At 40.8% G+C, this 18643-nt stretch overlaps 1 protein-coding gene and 1 long non-coding RNA gene across 5 annotated transcripts in view; both read right to left on the bottom strand.

Annotated features, from left to right (window-relative positions):
• Positions 1–321, bottom strand: part of NECTIN3 (nectin cell adhesion molecule 3) — a 67930-nt gene extending 67609 nt beyond the window's left edge. For 3 of the 4 annotated variants that reach the window (XR_015799581.1, XM_088156844.1, XM_088156830.1), the window contains exon 1: positions 42–316. Coding sequence is in view for 3 of the 4 variants with exons in the window: in XM_088156844.1 (XP_088012970.1) it covers positions 42–246 (205 nt within the window). In the remaining variant the exon portion in view is untranslated. Of the gene's footprint in view, positions 1–41 lie in introns of all 4 variants that reach the window. The other variant, XM_088156840.1, reaches the window with a different exon arrangement.
• Positions 322–2164: 1843 nt separating this feature from the next.
• LOC148224604 (uncharacterized) lies at positions 2165–8112 on the bottom strand. Its single transcript, XR_015799579.1, has 3 exons — positions 5759–8112; positions 4800–5673; positions 2165–3262 (listed from the first exon to the last, which is right to left on the bottom strand). It is a non-coding gene; the product is annotated as an uncharacterized LOC148224604 (long non-coding RNA).
• Positions 8113–18643: the final 10531 nt, after the last annotated feature.

Genomic DNA, 18643 nt, shown 5'->3' with positions numbered 1-18643 from the left:
CGCCCCCTCGCCCGTCCGCCAAGGGGAAAAGTTCCACTTACTGCAGCAGAAACGAGAGAAAACCAGCCCCAGCAGCCCCAGCCCCGGCCCGGGAGGCACTGCCGAACGCAGCAGCCGCCGCCGCCGCTGCCACCACCGGGGGGAGGCACCGCCACCAGCCGCTAGGAAAAGTTCCCGGCGGGCGGGAGGAGGCGGCGAAGGAGGGAAACCAGCAGCAGCCTCCGCAGCGGCTCCAGCCCCTGCCATGCTCCGGGCTCGGCTCGCAGTCGCCGCCGCTACGACGCCCGGTCAGTCCCGCCCGGTCCCGCTGCCCGCGCCGCCGGCGCCTCCCCACACGGTGCCTGTGTCACTGAGCGGGGCGGGGCGCGCCGCTCCCGCCCTCTCTGAGCGGGCCGCACCACCCGCCGCAGGGAGGGGGGACCGGGGGAAAGCGGGACGCGTGTGCCAGGCGCCTCCACCGCGACCCCCACCACCTCTCCCCCGCTCCGGGCCGAGTCGCCTCTCCCTCCTCTTTCCCTCCCCGCTCTGTGGGACTTGCAGACACGCCCTGCGCATCGGGGGGTTCCCGTTGGTATCGAGAGGGCCGCGGGAGGCTGGTGGGAGGGGGCGTCACGGCGTCCTCCCCCGGGGGGCTGTTGGTACGTCCCGCCCCGCCCCGCCCCGCCCCTCCCGCCCGCACCCGGGCGCGGCCGGGGGCGCCCGGCCGGACTGGGCACCCGCGCCCTGCTCCCTCCGCCCCTCAGGCTCCGGCCGCCCCCGCTCCCCGCCGCCGGGCCGGGGTGGCCTGGGCGGCCACTGCCCCACGGGCTGGGGACCAGCCAGCAGTGCTCGGCCCGGGCGGGGACCGGCGGGGGACCGGCCGCAGCCCTCTCTGCCAGGCGCCGGGCGCGAGCATTCCCGGGAGCCGGGAGGTCCGGCCGGGGCCGCTCCCGGGACGGTTCCTGGTCGGCGGGGGCGGCTGGCCGCTGGGCTGGAACCCCGCGCTGGGGCCGCTGGCTGCGGGCTTGCAGCCCCTGCCCCGTGGTTTTGCCAACAATAAACTTTCCCGGCGTTGTCCTCTCATCGCTTTCGCTGCCCGTGCGGGGCTCGCAGCGTGCGCCGGGCAGCGAGGGGCCGGGCAGGGGCCCCGCTACCACAGCTCCTCCCGACGGGGCTTGTGCCGCTCGGGGAGCGTGGGGCGCACGGCTCCGAGGCGGTGCCGAGCCCGCGAGAGGCGGCAGGACCCGAAGGTCTGAAAGCATCTGGGAGCAGAGCGAGCCCTGTGCAGAGCTCACCGAGGAATACCAAATACGGCCCTGAGCAGCCCCGCAGAGGGGCCGGCGGGGGTCCGGGGGCACCAGGCAGCGTTTCTGTCACGCTAATCCCCTACAGGGATTCTTGGCTGTGGCACAGCACATAGCTTTGCTCTGGGAAACGCTGCCACTGGCGAGGGCAGAGCTGCCCCTCAGGGAGCCATGGTGCTCCAGCCACGGGCGGAGAGCGACGATGCGAGTATTGACGGGGGAGAGTGGCCCGAGAGGTGAAGAGGGAATTCGTGCCTTTGCCCAAGGTCCCAGGAGTCCAGCGAAGGGCTGTCTCAGAATTAGAGCAGTCTGTAACCAGGTCACAAAAGTAAAGGTGACTTTTCTAGGAAATGCAGTTTCTTTACTGCATCTCGGTGCTGATCGTCAGTTTTGTGGGTGCAGTGTCAGTGCACGTATCCCTAGGTGAGATTTTCAACAGCAAAATACAGAACTTTAAAAGAAGTAGCTTGAGAGTCTTGTCTCTTTACAGTCTAGGTGTGCTTTTTCATTTCAGAGGCACTATCCTTGCAAAACCTCCAGGAAAATGCTTAATAGCTATAAATACCATACTTGCTGCTGAAACATCTGTGGCAAACGTGCTTCGCGGATCCCCCAAAATAATGTAATATTTGATGATTTCTTTCGACAGTGGACATGAAGAACAGTTTCTCTCAAAGATATGCATGGCTAAGTTTATCAGATGCTCACAATAGTATGTTCATTCGGTCTTCAGCCACACTGTTTGCCAATTAACTGGCCCCATTAATTTGTAATTGTGAAACAAAACAGAATTCGGGCGAAGAGTTACTACAAGCAAATTGCTGGCTATGATGGATGTTGGAAATTTCGGAACATTTTGCTGTGAAAACCACCATAACTCAAAGGACTCAAAGTTTTATGAAATCAATGTAATTTTACCAGTCTAATCCTCAGCTAGTGCAAAACTGTTCTCATTCCAATTTGCATTAGGAATGTGGGGTCACTCGAGTGGTACACAGGATGCTGTCCAAAGGTTCACAGACATGTTCATATGGCAAACCTTTTTGTTTAAGAGTTTCTCACTCTGCTGATACTTTTGATGCCTGGTCCTTTACTCTGCTGTTAGACTCTGCCTTTTGATTCCATGGTAACCAATGTATTCCCCCATGCCAATAAACCTGGATAAATATAATACCGAATTAATCATTAGAGACCCATTTTTATTTATGATAAGAGCCTTTTTATCCAGGAAAACTAACGAGCATAATTGTAGCAGAATAATTTGTACTGCTATGCCTTTGCTGATGTAACATCCCAGGTAGATGTTTTAATTGGGTGTAATTATTCCATTTCCCTGTGTAGATGAGTCCTATATAGATAAATCCCATTTTATAGTTAGCAGTTGAAACAAATTACATTTCATAATTACATTTACACTGAATTTAAGGCATTCTTAGGATGGGTAGGAAATATAATGGGGCCATAGTGTAATTGAGAGTGCAACCTTAAAATCCTATTTGTGACAAGTATATTCAAATTGCCATCTGCTATATTTTTATTCCTTCTCATTCCAAGACAACAAAAAGCATTAAGTCTGTTTAAAATAAAATGTTTTGAAGGTCTAGCACCAAATTATGTACATCAATTCATGCAGGCTAAGGAAGCAAATGCAATTTGTCATATTTAAGCAGAAATGTGCCCAGTCTGTAGGTAACATCTTCCACTGCCAGATTCAGCACTGTTGTAATCAGACATCCTGGGGACTTTGTGGTACAAAAGGAAATTTGACTTCATGATATCAAGTCTAAATTTGGCTCCCTGATGCTTAGAACACTCCTGAAGGCATGATGCTCCAAACAATTAATCTTGCATAATATGGAATAAACGCGTATAGGACACACTGGCTCAGTTCTTGTAAATCTGTTGTCACTGGCATATTTTTTCCATAAAAAGATGGTTTTCCACACTTGGCAGCACTCCTATTCAAAAGCATCTTTGAGCTGTAGAAATACAAAAGACTGTACTTTATTTCCCTCTCTTTCTGGCCATTGTCCACCCACCTGCCCTTCCCCCCATGAAAAAAAAAATCCCTTACCCTTAGTTTAGACCGGGGAGTTTGGCAAGTGTTTCCTTCTCAGTTCTTAACCCTTTTGGTAGTTTGAAAACAAAGTCCTGAAGCACTGTGAAATTAACTTATATGCATAACATTTGAAGTGACGGCACAAATTCCCCCTGGAATGAAGGGCTATTCACTTCAGTGGGAATGGGCAAATAGATTTGTGGCAGAACAATGTGCTTTTCTCAACACTCTCTCCTCCATTCCAGTGGATGGGACGGGGCCTCCCTGGTGATGCTTGTGCACCACCACCCGTTATGACCCTTTAAAATAAAACCACACCAAACTAACCCCAAACAAAACCTGCCTCTTTTTTTCATGTGCTTCCAGCTGGGTGAGATATTTAGCCTGTTATTGCACGGAGTTTCTGCGATTTGCTAACAGGTGGTTGTGCTTCAGCATCGTCCCTCCAGCTGAAGTCAGAGTAATTGTCTCTGGGTGTGCCTCAGCAAAACTGCTGCCCGAGGGACTGCTTTCTGTGCTGTATGCAGAAAGGTGCCTGTCCAATTCCTTGTCTAGAGAGCAATGGAAAAGCATCTCTGTAGGCTGTGCAGCAGGCGTGACTGACAGCAGTGCCAGCAAGACCAAAGGACACGGTCTGCGTATTTATGTGCATGCATTTCCTGACCCAGTGGTGGATTCCTTGCTCTGATCATCCATGGATGTGTTTGGGAAGGGCTCAGACAACACCCCAAGTTTGGCTTGCCACTGGTAGAATGTGTTTTTAATACTGTTGGATACACTGAGGAATTTTTGGGGGAAGGATGCTCTATAACCTATGAGTTATGTCTATGACTGTTATGCAGAAATGATTAAAATTAGGAATATATTATAAAGCTGGATTATTCTCATGTTTCCCACTCTTTGCTCAGTATAATGAAAAACAATCTGTGTTGTCACCTCATAAAATATCTTTCATAATATTTTGATTTAAATCACAAACAACCTTAGCCAAGAATAACATACATACAGTTGCATGGTATATGATATTTTTGAAATCTATTTGCCAATCCTGTTAAGGATGACATACTTAAATCTTGTTTCAATCAAATACTATCCCTTTAAGGAGAAATATGAGTATCTGATTCCTTCTGCATTGCAAAGTACAACTAGAAAATTGGTTCTCTTGCTCACAGAGTGGTCAAGCTCTCGATGTGTCTCAGAAATATTCCAGACCTCAGGCTTTTTGTCACAAAAGAGTAATGCAGTTACTGACAATAATCACTCTCCAGCATTGTGTTTCATACCCGTGATCAGGAGTACCTATTCTCCAATCTGCAGTGCAACTGTGATTCCTGTTGTCTCAGCCAAGAGATTTAAAACTCACAGCCAACTAAGTAAATTCCTTGTACATTTCTGGCAGACAAAAAACAATAAGTGAGGAAATGGTAGACTTTCCAGTTAGATCTATCTCCACTTACCTCGTTGACAAAGAGAACAGAAAACTTCAGGGTTCCTCTCAGAAGCATATTTGCAAGACAATGCTTCCCTGTTTTCTTTCTGCTCTGCTTCCCTTTACTGTAGTCTTTTGCTCTCCTTCTGTACGCTTGTTTTCTTGCCTTTCTTTCTTCTTCTTTAACTATTTATTTTTATTTTTATCGAAGTGTGATATTTTATGCTAATAAATACAAAACATCCTTGATTCATATGTGTCTGTTTGGACAGATGCACAATTTGCATACTTTTTTCTAAAACTACAACCTTTCTAGGCACCAGCATTATATACTTAAGATCAGCAGAAAGAGCACAGGAAGGTAAGAAAGAGAAAAGTGAAGGAAATAGGTGAAGAAGAGAGGAAAAGGAGAGAACAAGCGAGTGAGAGCTTGCTGTGGTACTCTGACATTTTAAAAGCAGGTGTGTGGTCAGAAGTTTGAAAGAGGGGAAGAAATCCTAAGGACGATGCCCTGGTCTGTATCTGGGGAGTAGCTGGTGCAGCAGAGGGAGGATGCTAAGTGGTGTCACTCACCCTGGGGCTGCTCCCTGCCTAAAACTCTTAGCCAGCAGCAGAGGGTGTGGCCAGTCTTCTTGCTGCCAGCTGGACATCCCTATACTGCAGTTCCCTGCCCTTGGCACTGGTCTCTCCAGAGGCCAAACACGCCTCCAGGCGTCTGGCTGGAGACACCTCCACAGTCTGGCTGATTTTCTTGCACCAGGGAGAGACGCTGACCCTGAGGCACAGTGGTGGAGGAGGGATGATTATCCAAGATGGTCCTGGTCCAGCTCTGTAGGAGGATTATTGCTGTCTTCACAGAGGGCTCTCTCACAACTAGAGATAACCAAAATCAGTCTTCTTTTCTACAGTGTCAAAAAAGAAGAAAGATGACTTCCAAAAAAGAAATATATGTCTCAATGAGATCACAATTTTGTAGTGCGTACCTACATTTTGCAATGGTATTTTCATTATGCCAATTCACTGACATGATCTCAGCCCCAGCAGGAGGTTAGTTCCTGATTCAAGGAAAAGGAAAAGAGAGTTTTAACATTCATTTTAATGCGAACATTTATTCATTTTTAGTATCTGCACTGTTACACTAGCTTCACTTAATTATGGGAGTAGAAGCAGGTTTAGAATTCCCTGGAGGAGCTTGCTCTTTCTTCTTTTTAGAAAGAAAAAGACTTACTCTCTTCATCTTCTCAACTGCTCCTCCCTTAGTCTTTTCATTTTCCTTGAGAGTGCTTATTCTTACCCTTATAAATGAGCACATCTTGGCAAGAATTTATCTACTAAAAATGGTGTAACTTTGTTTTTCTTCTTTTCCCTCATCTTTTCCTCTGTGGATTGATAGTTAAATGCAGCAGGTTTTCCACAGTGTGATAAGTGGAGTGCATGAACCCAAAGGTTATGCCTGCCTGTGCCTTAGGGATACAGCTTGGAGATGTAGTGTATGAAAGATGCATCAAGCTAAAGTCACAAGGTAACTACAGTAACATGCTGTATTCCTGCTGCTGACATCCATACTTGAAACCATCTTCTGTGATTTCAAAAACCAGCATAAGATTGAAACATTGCATGGTTCAGTAATAAAAGGCCACATTGTTATACCTGTAGGTTTCTACTGTATGAAGCCTGTGTACATTACATTTTCTGTTCTGCCTTTTTTGAGTATCTACAAAAATTGATGTTGGCCTGAAACTAAGTGAAGGTTTTAGTCTCTGAATGATTTTTGAGCACATTTTATCTCATAATACAGATCAAGTATTTTAAAACTATGAGTGGCAAAGAGGAGTGCATATTAATTTTAGACAGATTTTACACTTCACTTTTACACTTTTACATATATTATTGAATTTTGAATTTCTCCTTCTACTTTCAGCCTGAAAAGGGTAGCCCAGAATGTACCTATACGCTTTTTGATCCTTCGAGGAAAAAAACCCAAAACCTGAAGGAATCTTATTAAACTTTAAAAACAAGTCTCTGTGCACAAAGAGTGCTTCATTTCTTCACATCTTTTTAATATACACTGTTACAAGCAGACCAAAATCCTCAAAAACTCTGCTTTAACCTGAGATGTGTCCCAAGGTGTGTCTTTACACCAAGAGAAACAACACTGCTACACATGAAGACATCACTGAGGCTGGAGTCGTCATCTATGTAAATATGTGCACCTTTTCAATTATTCCCATATACAAGAGAAAGCTGCATTTATGAAGAAGCAAAAAGCCTTATACCTGTAAGGAAAAAAAAAAAATGCCTTTATTGATTATTGCTACACCTAAATTGCAATTATGTAACTATTTTATGTAGAAATCACCCTCTGATCAAAATCGTTATGTAACAAGCACAAAATCTAAGTAGATTAAGAGCACATAATAGTGGATTTTTATATTTGGTCATCCAGGAAAAAATGTAATTTCAGTTTTGCCAAAAAAAATTGCTCAATTTTTTGGCATTTGTACACGTTTCTGACCCCTTCAAATTAGGTCAGTTTTTAAACAAAAGCATAATTTAAATGTGAAGTATCAGTATTTCATTTCAGAAATATTTACTGTTTCCTTGTTGCAGTCCTCCAGAATGAGACATTCTGCAAGTTTCTGGAAGCTGTCCCAAATTCACAAATGTTTTCAGATTCTGCAAAGATGAGGTTTGGATTTGTAATATTTTAGCTTGTGGGGGTGGAGGGTGGAGTTAGGGTACACCTACACCTTATTTAAGTGTTCACAAGGCCTGAGGTTTTTCTCCCTTAATTTGTAGCAATCCACTCAGAAAGGATTAAGTAATCCAAATCAGTCCATCCTGTAACAGAAATACAAATTCCTCTGTTCAACTTACATGAAATATATCAGTTTAAAGGAATATTCTACATGAGGTGTGCAGTAACTGAAACACCTGACTTTCTTCTCATGTCATCCTTTATCAGACACGATCCAGGAGGAATAGAGGCCTGACTAGTAGAACACACTCCTATGTGACTTTAGGAATGAGACAGACCCACTTAAAAGAAAACTCACTCGAAGTGACATGTAGATGAAAATACCTTGAGAAATACAGGCTGTAAAACATATTTCTCCTGCCCACAAACTCACACCTGCTAATGCCTCATAAAATTAGTTGCATCCTTAATACTATCCTTCAACATCAAGTTTTAAGGCCTAATTATATATTTAATTATTTATGTTTTGTCAGTTCCTTTACATCCAAGCACATTCAACAGCATGTCATATGGGATCAATTCTTCAACAGTGATTTTATTATAGTTTCTATATAATGTCACTTTAGTGTATCCACCCTGTTCCCACCCCTGAGCATATGGTGTCTCTTTTTTTAATACATCTGAATTAGAGAAAAGTACCAACATTAAATATGAATCTCTAGGTTTTTGATGCTTGCCAGTCATTGAGTTGTTTGCAAATGTTTTTAATATCAATTTCATTTCTGTACCACAAGTGTTTTGTTAACATCTGTCCTGCAGCAGATGATCAGTTTTATTTAGTGATTTATTTATGTATCTATATTTTGGTGTGAAAATATAGTAGTCACTCTTGGGCTTTAATCTGTGGAAGGGATGGAGCAGAATGAAGTGCAGTCAGTCACACTTTGCACTTGAAAGGAACAACGCCATTATTTCTTTGTTTTCTGCTGTAATTCTAAGTATAATGGGCAGAATGGCAAAAATAAATTGGGGTTTTTGCTGCAATTCTCCCTCTCTCAGTCAGAGCAATGCTTTCTCTCACATACATCGTCTATCAAATGTTTCAGGATCTTTTTGCACCAGCTACTATGCTGTTTCACTTTTTACTTCAGCTAAACTCTCTAAGCAGTTTGATGAGCATGAAAAACGATGCCAGCCTGACAAATCCTGTTTTTCAGATTTTTCTCCTGAAGTTACTCCATCATGAAACACCACAATGGTGGCCATATTCACTTTTGGGGCAATGGGAGCTGTCAGGCCTCTTACCATGGAATCCCAGAATCACAGAATCATGGAATCATAGAAAGGTTTGGCTTGTAAAAAAATCTTACAGATCACCTAGTTCCAATCCCTCTGCCATGGGCAGTAATGACAAAAAAAGCCATTACCTCATGGCTTTGCAGGGCATGGAATTTCATGGGGTTTTTTCTCATAGTTTCTTTATTTCTTACCTGTTTATGATAATATGATCACAAAAGCTTGTTAATATTTGTAGTTCTGTCGAGTAAATGATTTCATGTTTAGGAAGGGCAGCATCCAGTTCATGAACTGCATTTCTAGAGAAGATTACATGTTCCACTATAGACTACTGCCATTAGCCTTGAGTGGGCTGGATATTTAACTTAGTGTTTCAAATTGCAATTATTATTTTATGTTATTTATAGTGATTCTTTATTTTTAATCAGTTATGTTCTTCTCTGCTGGCAATCAATTGAATGAAACTCACAGTAAGTAAAATGAGAAATACAGAGAAGTAGCAGGTAGTCCTGGTCATCCTGAACACCTGACACCTCAAGTCTGACTCTTCAGGAATGGATGGTTTGTCATGAACTATATAATGGTGCAATGCTTTTATTAGCATGGAGTTTAAATAAACTGCATAAACAGTTGTGGTTATATCAGTAACAGAGTGATTCTAACAGATCTTGTTGGGGAGAGGCGGTGTTCAAGCATAAATGCCAACAGCCCCCAAAAACATGTAGATATTCAATGAGAAACCAAGCAAATTTTCTCCAGGACAGAAAAGTTTCATATTTTGATAACAAAGATGTGTAGCCAATTGTCATCAAATTTTCAAGGATTCTTGGCTGACTCTGATCTAAAACACTCAGTCTAAACCCTGGCAGCCATTTTTAGCTGTATTGTTTGTTGGTTGTATGCAATTTCCATGAGACACCTCCATCAAGGTTGTAAGTTCTCAGAAAGACAAATGGATAAAAAAGCTTCTCCAGGGTCAGACTGATTTGTATTATGATTGATAATATTCTTTTTAATAGTCTCAGAAATCAGATTCATAGAATCATAGGATTCTGGCTTGGAAGGGACATCCAAGATCATATGGTCCAATCTTTTCTGGCAAAAGCATAGTGTGGAAAAATATGGCCCAACTGAATCTTAAAAGTGTCCAGTGTTGGGAAGTCTCTGGCAGGATCCCAGTGGCTGATTATTCTCTCTATGAAAAATTTTCATCTTGTGTCTAATCAAAATGTGCTCAGGAATAACTTGTACCCATAAGGATCCCATGAGGGAAGTAAACAACTTAAGTGAGGTGCTAATAACTAACTTCACTTGTAAGGATGTGAACCCTGCATGAGAACTGGGGTGTTAGAACTCTGGCCAAAAAGGTGATTTTGGTGGTCTGTTCAGTCAATAAAGAGATGACATTGTACCCTCTACTGTATGTGTGGAATATAGGGTAAATGATGTACTGCACAACTCCTTTTCCAGGAGGAAAAATGCTGTAGTCCTTAATTTTAGTGTATTATGAGCAGAGCTCTATGCCATTAAATATGTCCCTGACCAGTAATACATAAGTATGTCTTTTAAAAGTTAAGGTCACAGAGGTAGAAGACAGACAGTAATTTATGGTTTCTAGTTATATGTTACCAGAGGAACATTTCTTGTGTTCTATGCAAAATAGAATTATAGTTGCAACCTAGTCATCATTCTCATATGTTGCGTCTTTCTACCTGTGTATGAATATATTTATTTAAATAGGTGTGTTAGATGCGACTTTTCTTACGAGTAACCTGATCCTGCAAAGACTTATGCATGTGCTTTATTTTATATGCCTGGTATGACCAAAACAATGTCTCTGGCACGTGTAGAATTCAGCCTATGTGTTAATCTTAACAGTACAGAAGCACTGATCTGACTTGATTACAGTGAGTTGGGAAATTGCACCAAAATCTATTGTTATAATCAGAAAATGTAGGTGAATTTAAATCAGATTTTCTCACAAGGGAGTATACACCATTTTCAAAAAGACTGACATTTCTGGTGAGAGTGAGAATCCCCAAGACTAAAAGTTAAGTGAAACATGTAAACCCCTCTTTACCAAATCATGTTTATTACATTAAACGTCTTCAGTAGACAGAGAGGACAGCATGGGCTCTGATAAAGAGAGAAGTCACTAAAGTACTGATACAGGGATTTGTATTTGGGCCTCAAATGCAGACTCTAACTTGGCAAGAGAGGAACATCAGCCTGGGAGATGAAAAAATGTTTTATGTGAGGTGCTAGAAAGCTTTTAGATATAGCTGTAGACCACTCACAACTGTTAAATGCAGACAGGTTGGAAAATGCCTACTGGATTACTTTCATGAAACAGAAATATTGTTTCTATTCAGCTGTTATGACTGTGTCTATTGTTCCTGCTCCATTTTGCAGAGAATATTTTTACATTCTTTATTGTTATAACAGCAGGGAGAGGTGGTTTTTTTTCTTTCAATTACTGTGAAAGTTACTGAAAGTACAGTTTTAAAGTGACCAAAATTGTTCACACCAATGAATGTAATTTAGCAAATAATTACAGCTGAAAAACATGGAAGCAGTGTAAAAAGCTCTGAAATGTTTCATTTTAAAATCACCAACTGCTTATTTTGACATATTTTAATGAATCATTTTGGGTTTCTTCTTTCAAAGAACATTTTTTTATTGGCAAGTGGTCTATATTTTTTAAAGACAAAATAATTGGAGGCATATAATCTGAGAACAAAATGCAACATTACAATGAAAAATACACAGAATAAGTCCATTTCTATTTCAATGTAGAAGATTTTTTTCCATGTTTTTATTGCAATTATTGAACAAAATAGAATCATAATTTGCTCTCTGTATTAATAATAATTGTAGGTGTCAATAACTCAGTGTATGGATATCAATTTTAATCAAATTACATTTTGGAAGAAAATACCCACATAAATGTATTTTTTTCATAAATATGTGACAATGCAATTAATTTGTTTTTTCAATGTTCACAGGTAACACAATGGACTAAAGGTGTCTAGACCATGTATGAATGCATGACCAGTCTAACTAGGTTGTCAGAACTGAAGTATGTTAGAACAAGGGATGAGGTCAGGACTACAAGGAGGCCTGGCTTAATTCAAACATCCTTTGAAAGATGCAAAGGATATGACCAGGCAGCTTTGCAGAAAAATCCTGCCATGGTAAGAAGCTCATCAAGAGCCCACAGAGTTCATTGAAAAACTGGCTTAAGGCCATCCTACATAGACAGATAGAAGGGGAGGTGTCAGCTTGCTTTATTTCCTGAATTCATGGAGATCTGCTGAAGAGCAGAATGGGACAGCTACAGGAACAGAAAGCTCGTGGCACTCAGAAATGAATATCTAGAAGATGTGTTTGGAACACACCAGACCCCAGCTTCAGAGCTTTGGCATGGAAGTGGAACATGCAGGGCTCATAAAATGGGCAGAGAAGAGTTAGGATATGTGGCACCATTCCAGGATATACAAGTGTTAACTATTAAAAAAGCTGTGCTGATGCAAAAGACAAAAAGGATTTGGACCATGTTCTTTCACTTGATTTTTTCTGAACTGATGTAAAGCTGATCCAGTAAAACCCCACCAAGCATCTGTCAGCTCCTGGTTGCAGCACAGAAATCCTCAGTACAAAATTCTCCTCATGAAAGGATGGGGTTCAGGCCTTTGTACAGAAGATCTCTGATCCCTCAGTCAGTTAGGAGCCACCACACTACAAAGTTTAAACCTTTTCTCTTACAGCAACACCATAATGATTTTGTAAGTGCTTATGCAAGTAAGTTAAAATGGCTCTATATCCCCTTAGCTTACAACTACTGAATTGAAGTTTGCATGTGCCAACTTTTTCACATTTGTGTGAAAGAACAACAGAAGGGAAAACTGAAGGGATTAGTCTTTAATACCTTAGAGCTAAATAAATATTTACTGAGTTTCATTCTGCCATAGTTTTGTGGCTAATGTTAAGTACAAGGTGACTGCAGGACTGCTGAAAGTGTACAAATAACATTAATCTTCTGGTTTCACCCTCATTTTGAAATGTATCATAGAATCCAATTTCATGGCATGTTTTGATTTTATATATATCCCTTGCCAGGTGAAATAGCCATTTTTTTGTCCCCTGTGACACTTCCATTTCTCGTATATGCTTCTAAAATGCAAGGCTCTGTTTCCCTGTTTAGGTATGCCTTTATGCTAAACTGTGGCAGAGATTTACTGCTGCAGCAGCTACTTTTGACTCTATCAGGCAGCCAGCTATTTTCTACAAAATCTTCCCTGTTATAGGATTCCAGACTACGTGTAGATCACTCCAAACAGGAATATGAACATTCAAAACCAGATCTCCTGCTAACAAAAAGAACTTTCTTGCTCTCTATGTAAAATTCAGCTGAAAGTTAATTAGATGTATTCAGAGTAGACAACTAATGATATTAAAATACCGAGGTAGGTGCAAATGTGTAACTTTCTGATATTTTATATGAATAAAAATTCATGGGACTAATTAAAAAAAAATAGAACAATTGTTTCCTTCCATGCAGAGTAACTATAATTCACAGAATTTGTAGGTGTAGGCGAAGATGACTCATTCATGTGTTGTAAAGTGTAGCACCTTCTGCTGACTAGCTTCAGACATTTGCAAAAGAGAGGTTCATGCCACTCTCCTTTTGGCCTCAGACCATTTCCAAAGTCAGCTGAAGGCCTTAAACTTAATCCTCAGGGTAATTAATGGATGGAGCCCCAGCAACTCAACAGATCCAATTTCAGCCTCTGAATGACTGAAACAGATTCTTCTTGGAGAGAAGCACAGCACAGAGCTGGGGAAGCTGCACTTTCCCACCCATGGACTGCATCCCTATAGCACATCCAGCTGCCTCTAGGAAACCTTGTAAAGGTGCAGCCACAGTTTATGGCTAATTGCCTCTTCAGGTGGTTATGGCAACCTCCTCTGAAGGTACATTACATGGCTTTGTGGAAGCCATGTAACAGTTCATAGCTTCTTAAAAAGTTTAGTAGTTTAACAAGGAGTGCCCTCCTTCTCCTGCCATAGCCCTCCAGAATAAAAATTTCACAGCAGGATAGGAAAAGCTCAGCTAAGGTCATTAAATTGTCACATGGACTGTACATAAAGACTGAGGCTCAGGATGAACCTATGGACACCTAGAGGAAGTGTCTTTTACAACGTGTTTTTTGACTTGAAAAACATAGAGGGATTAATCTGATGAAAGATATATTTATTATTTCCTATTTCCATTCTGGATTTTCTTCAAAGACAGTGTAGAGGAAAAGGCATCTTTGTAGTGCAGTGCATCTCATCCTAAGTGGACAATAAAAATAAAATAGATGAACATATCTGTGAAAGTGCCTGCTTCTAACTTTGAGCAATTAGAAAACCTGAACTAACTAGCTCAGATGCAGGCATTGGCTTTATAGACATGTAAATTAGGGAAAGGGAAGTCTTATGATTATGTTTTGGGCCAGGATTCATCATAATTTGTTCAAGTCATTTATGTATGAAGTTTGCACCTGGGCAGACTTTATGTGACTGGAGACAACTTCAGTGTCCTCTGCACAGTTATGAGAAGGAAATTGAGACGTGTGTGGGCATCCTTTAAGTGAAAATGGGCTACAGTTTACAAGGCAAAGGGGAGAGATGCTGCACCCTTTCTAAATAGCCCTGTTATGGCCCTCTCTGGTCACTGCTGGCTGTGTGCCTTGTCCACTGTGCTGTAATGCCAGTTGTTGGCACCACGCTGTAACCAGCCCAGACTCAGAACAGCTGCAGAAGGGAAGGTGCAGAATTTCTTGCCATCAGTGTCCCAGTGCTGAATCTTTGAGCATCTCTGTAGTGGAGTACCAACTTCACTAATTGCCAGAAGTGAGTCCTGTTTTCCACATGCACAAGCAATAAAATACCTTTTGGAAGTTCTGGATTTCCTTACTTATTTCTACTTTTCTGAAGTTGTTATCTTCTTGTCAGTTTGTTTTATTTTTTAAATTTTTTACTGTCCCATAAGAACATAAACACTATTAGCATACAGGGAAGATATTGAGAGCAACAATTTCATGGAATACACAAGGAGTAAGGAACAGCATCTGTTAAAACCTCAGAGGCTCTAATACCATCAGTCTTCTTTCCATAGTGAGCTTTTGTCTGACATGAATCCCAAGCATAACTATGCATATGCAGCTCTTGTATATGCATGTTTTAATGTGCACATGTACAGGGGTGTCAGACTCTAAAGGACACAGAGGCTCGTTTGGATGTTGGTATAATCTTGTGTGCTGCTACTCTTCTCTCCACGTGTATGAGGACATAAGTGTACATATGCATGTGAGTTCATGTCTAAAAGCACTCTTTTCTGAGATTTACCCTTGACTAATTATAAGAAATGGTGCTACAAACCCATTTTCCACTCTAAGACTTCTCCCTTCAGAGGCATCCATCTCAAATGTGAAATCTGGATGATGTTTTCTGTTTTCTGGCACCCCACAAGGGAAGTAATTTGCAGAACATACTCCTACATTTTTAATCCACATGACAAAGTCTTTAGTTCCACTGAAGGATATAGTTTGGGAGAGCTTAATATTTTGGAGGCCTGTGCACACTGACATACAATCAAAGTAATTTTTTACTGACCTCCTACTGATTTCTTTTCCAGCTTAGTGGCATACACTAAAACTTCAGTCATGACACCGAGTTGTAGGTTCTGAACCTGAGCCATGTAACACTTGTGAGGTTATTATGAAAATTTCTTACCCATATCAAACAATAGATTCAGTATCAACTGACTCCACTGGTTGTTGTAACATCTCTTCTGTACTTTCCAGAGGGAACATTTTCATCATTTTACCACAAATAAGATTAATATTGAGACAGCCAGGAATATGTCTTAATATTTTGATAAAGTGCAGATACTTTCTGTTGAAGAAAAAAAAAACTACCTACAAAAAATAGAAACAGGAAGCAAAATAATAATTAAGAAAGCTTACCAAACTACAATCAAACACAGGTGCTCACAAGACTTCTTCCAATTTATGACATCAACTTAACCAAGTGAAGGCAAGGGTGATTGGAAGGGGTACCTTGACTGACATATTTTAAAGGAATGAAAATTAAAACCCCAGTGGAAAATTTGGAGGACTTAATGGAAACATATCTTTCTGAAATATGGTTTGACAGAATATTGAAATTTATGAGTGTAACTAATTCATTAGGCAGTTTTATGATCATTAATGACCAGAAGCTTGAGTCCTTTGGATAAGCTTGTCTGGAAAACATGGCAAGTTAAGCAGAGATGATCTCCTGTTGCCATGATAGAATTAATTACACACTGTCTCAGAATGATGTCTTGGTTGAACATCTTATCCTTACTTAAATATGCTCTAACATATTTTATCCTGCTACTATTTATGGTCACTGCTTTCTCAGAAACCTAAAAGATAGGCCATTAAAAAAAATAGAGAATACTGATATATAAAAAGATGCTGTAGTCACTCCAGAGCTCAAGCTAAATCAGTATCTTGACAAGGTGCATTAAAGTGTTATGTTCATCACACCAGATGCCTATTTTCATTATTTTTACTTGGGTCATTACTTCTCATGTATAGCAGGTAAAAATCTGTATTGTCTAAGTGATATTCACTTTAAATAAAAACATTTTTTATTACTGTTCAGGGTAATGATAGTACAGAACTTCAATCTCCCACACAGGGATGCTAAGTGAAAATAGGAAAGTGCTGTAGTCATAAATATTACAGTGAATACCTCTGTAAAAACTATGAGTCTAATTTGTGTTTCTCATGATGAAGAAATGTGAGGCAAAAATTACAAAATGACCAGTTTGGAAAATGCAATTGAGTGTCTAGTCCTGCTTAATGAGCTTAATGTTCATATGTATTAGAGAAAGAAGTGCACTTCAAGTATACAATTTATGTTCCTTTTTGCAATTCTTGTGCAAAAAAGCCATTGCAGCCATTAGACCTTCACTGTTACTGAGTTACTCTTGATATTTATCAGACCTCTGAAACCATATTGATATAACTCTGAATCCACACCAGTGCTAAACATGATCTCTACCTTGGATATATTATATTCTATCCATACTGTAATTTACATTGCCATCACTACCAATGATACCACAGGAGTGTCCAGGACTTCAGAATAAGTGTAGGAAATAAAAATGTACACTCAAGTACTATATAAAAACATTCTATTATCTTGCCATTCACTGAGACCCCAGAGATGTACGATGTAGCTTATACAGCGTGCAGCAGTGATAATATTGGCAATATTTCCTGCATCATGGAAGCATGGGCCATCCTTTGAAATTCTCCTAGGAGACATAGATTTGATAGCCAATCAAAGCATCAAAATCTAGGTTGTGAGTCCTGTAATAGACCATGTTTTTGAAGCAGTCCTACAGCTTTATGCAGTAATAGAAAAGACAGTGTCCTCCAGCCTTTCTCATTATCATTTGAAGGATGTTTGTTGCAGAATTGGTACCTAAAGGAAGTAAAACCTCTTAGGTAAATTATCTGCTAGATGAAAGTCCCTTATATTCACCATTCAGTGTACCGTGACTGGATTTTCTTGATGGAACCACCTGTACCACCTTTCTGTGGGAAACGGGATTGAAGGGAGGACAAAGTGGCCCAACATAAGAAAAAGTGTAAGAGTAGAAGGAAAAGCTTCTCATTGAGTTTTTGTACTAGAAGTCAAGGGAGGGAGTCTGCATATGGTGTACATACATTTATCTATGCAAATAATAATGTAACTTGAGACTTTTCTTTCAGCTGATAATATTTGTATGCAATTCTCATGTTTTCAGTATCCATGGCATTGTAATACCACACTAATTTGCACTCAGTCTTTGAGTCACTTCGTTACATCTTACTGAAAAACACGACTGACCCATGTTTGCATTCCCATGACTGAAATAGCTTGGGAATCTGCATGCAGGCTTCTCATTGTCTTTGCTTGCTTTTGTCTTCTCAGACTCCTAGAAAAGGAGATTTTTTGTAAACTGCTCATGGTTTCTTCTGTGCCCATGCAACATTGTACCAATATCTCTCGAAAATTACAGACAACTTCAGTGAATGCATACGTACAGACTGCTAGGAATTTCTGATCTTTGTCTTCTGCTGCAACGTGAGCCTGTACAAGTTTGTCTGACATGTGAACTGTGCAAAATCTTTTCTGAGCTTTTTTTAAGCTCTGGTTTTATCCATGGGAATGCACGGCATTTTATTACTTCAAATCTGAAGACCTTTGTTGTAACGAGGACAGAAAAGCAGAAACCAAAAGCTTAGTGAAAGAATTTTAGTTAAAACAACTAGCTAGCTATGACTGATCACTTTGACTTACAGCAATTTGAATATACGACATATGATAAGAAAATACTTTTGTTCATAGAATACAAGCAGTGAAATAATAAAAGCATATTTTCAGTTACACATTAAAGTCTGTGTTTTCCTGATACCATATTGTTAATTCCAGCAAACTTAATCTGGTTATTTGAGGTGATTTAATAAATGATGAATATAATTTTTTTATAGCTGGACAAATGCAGACATATAGAAAGTAAAATATTGACAATTCCAGTGACTTCTTTTGTGACTATGTTGTTGATAGGTTGAGATGAGAATCACTTGAAATAGGTTTGTATTCTAAGTGAATGCATCCCATCATATGATGCTAGCAATTGGTAGAAACAAGAGGCTGATGTCAGGCCCTGTGAAATCACACACAGCATTGTACACAGACTAATGCACTATTCAGGAGGTGATTGCTGCAGGAGGAAGGAATGGAGCTATTCCCCAAGAACTGTATCAAGAATATTTTTATCCAATTCTCGT

Source organism: Sturnus vulgaris, chromosome 2 (assembly GCF_052056855.1).
Source record: "Sturnus vulgaris isolate bStuVul1 chromosome 2, bStuVul1.hap1, whole genome shotgun sequence".
In the NCBI taxonomy this organism is placed as follows: Eukaryota; Metazoa; Chordata; class Aves; order Passeriformes; family Sturnidae; genus Sturnus; species Sturnus vulgaris.
The sequence above is the reverse complement of the archived record's forward strand: the minus strand, read 5'-3'. Positions and strand labels throughout refer to the sequence as shown.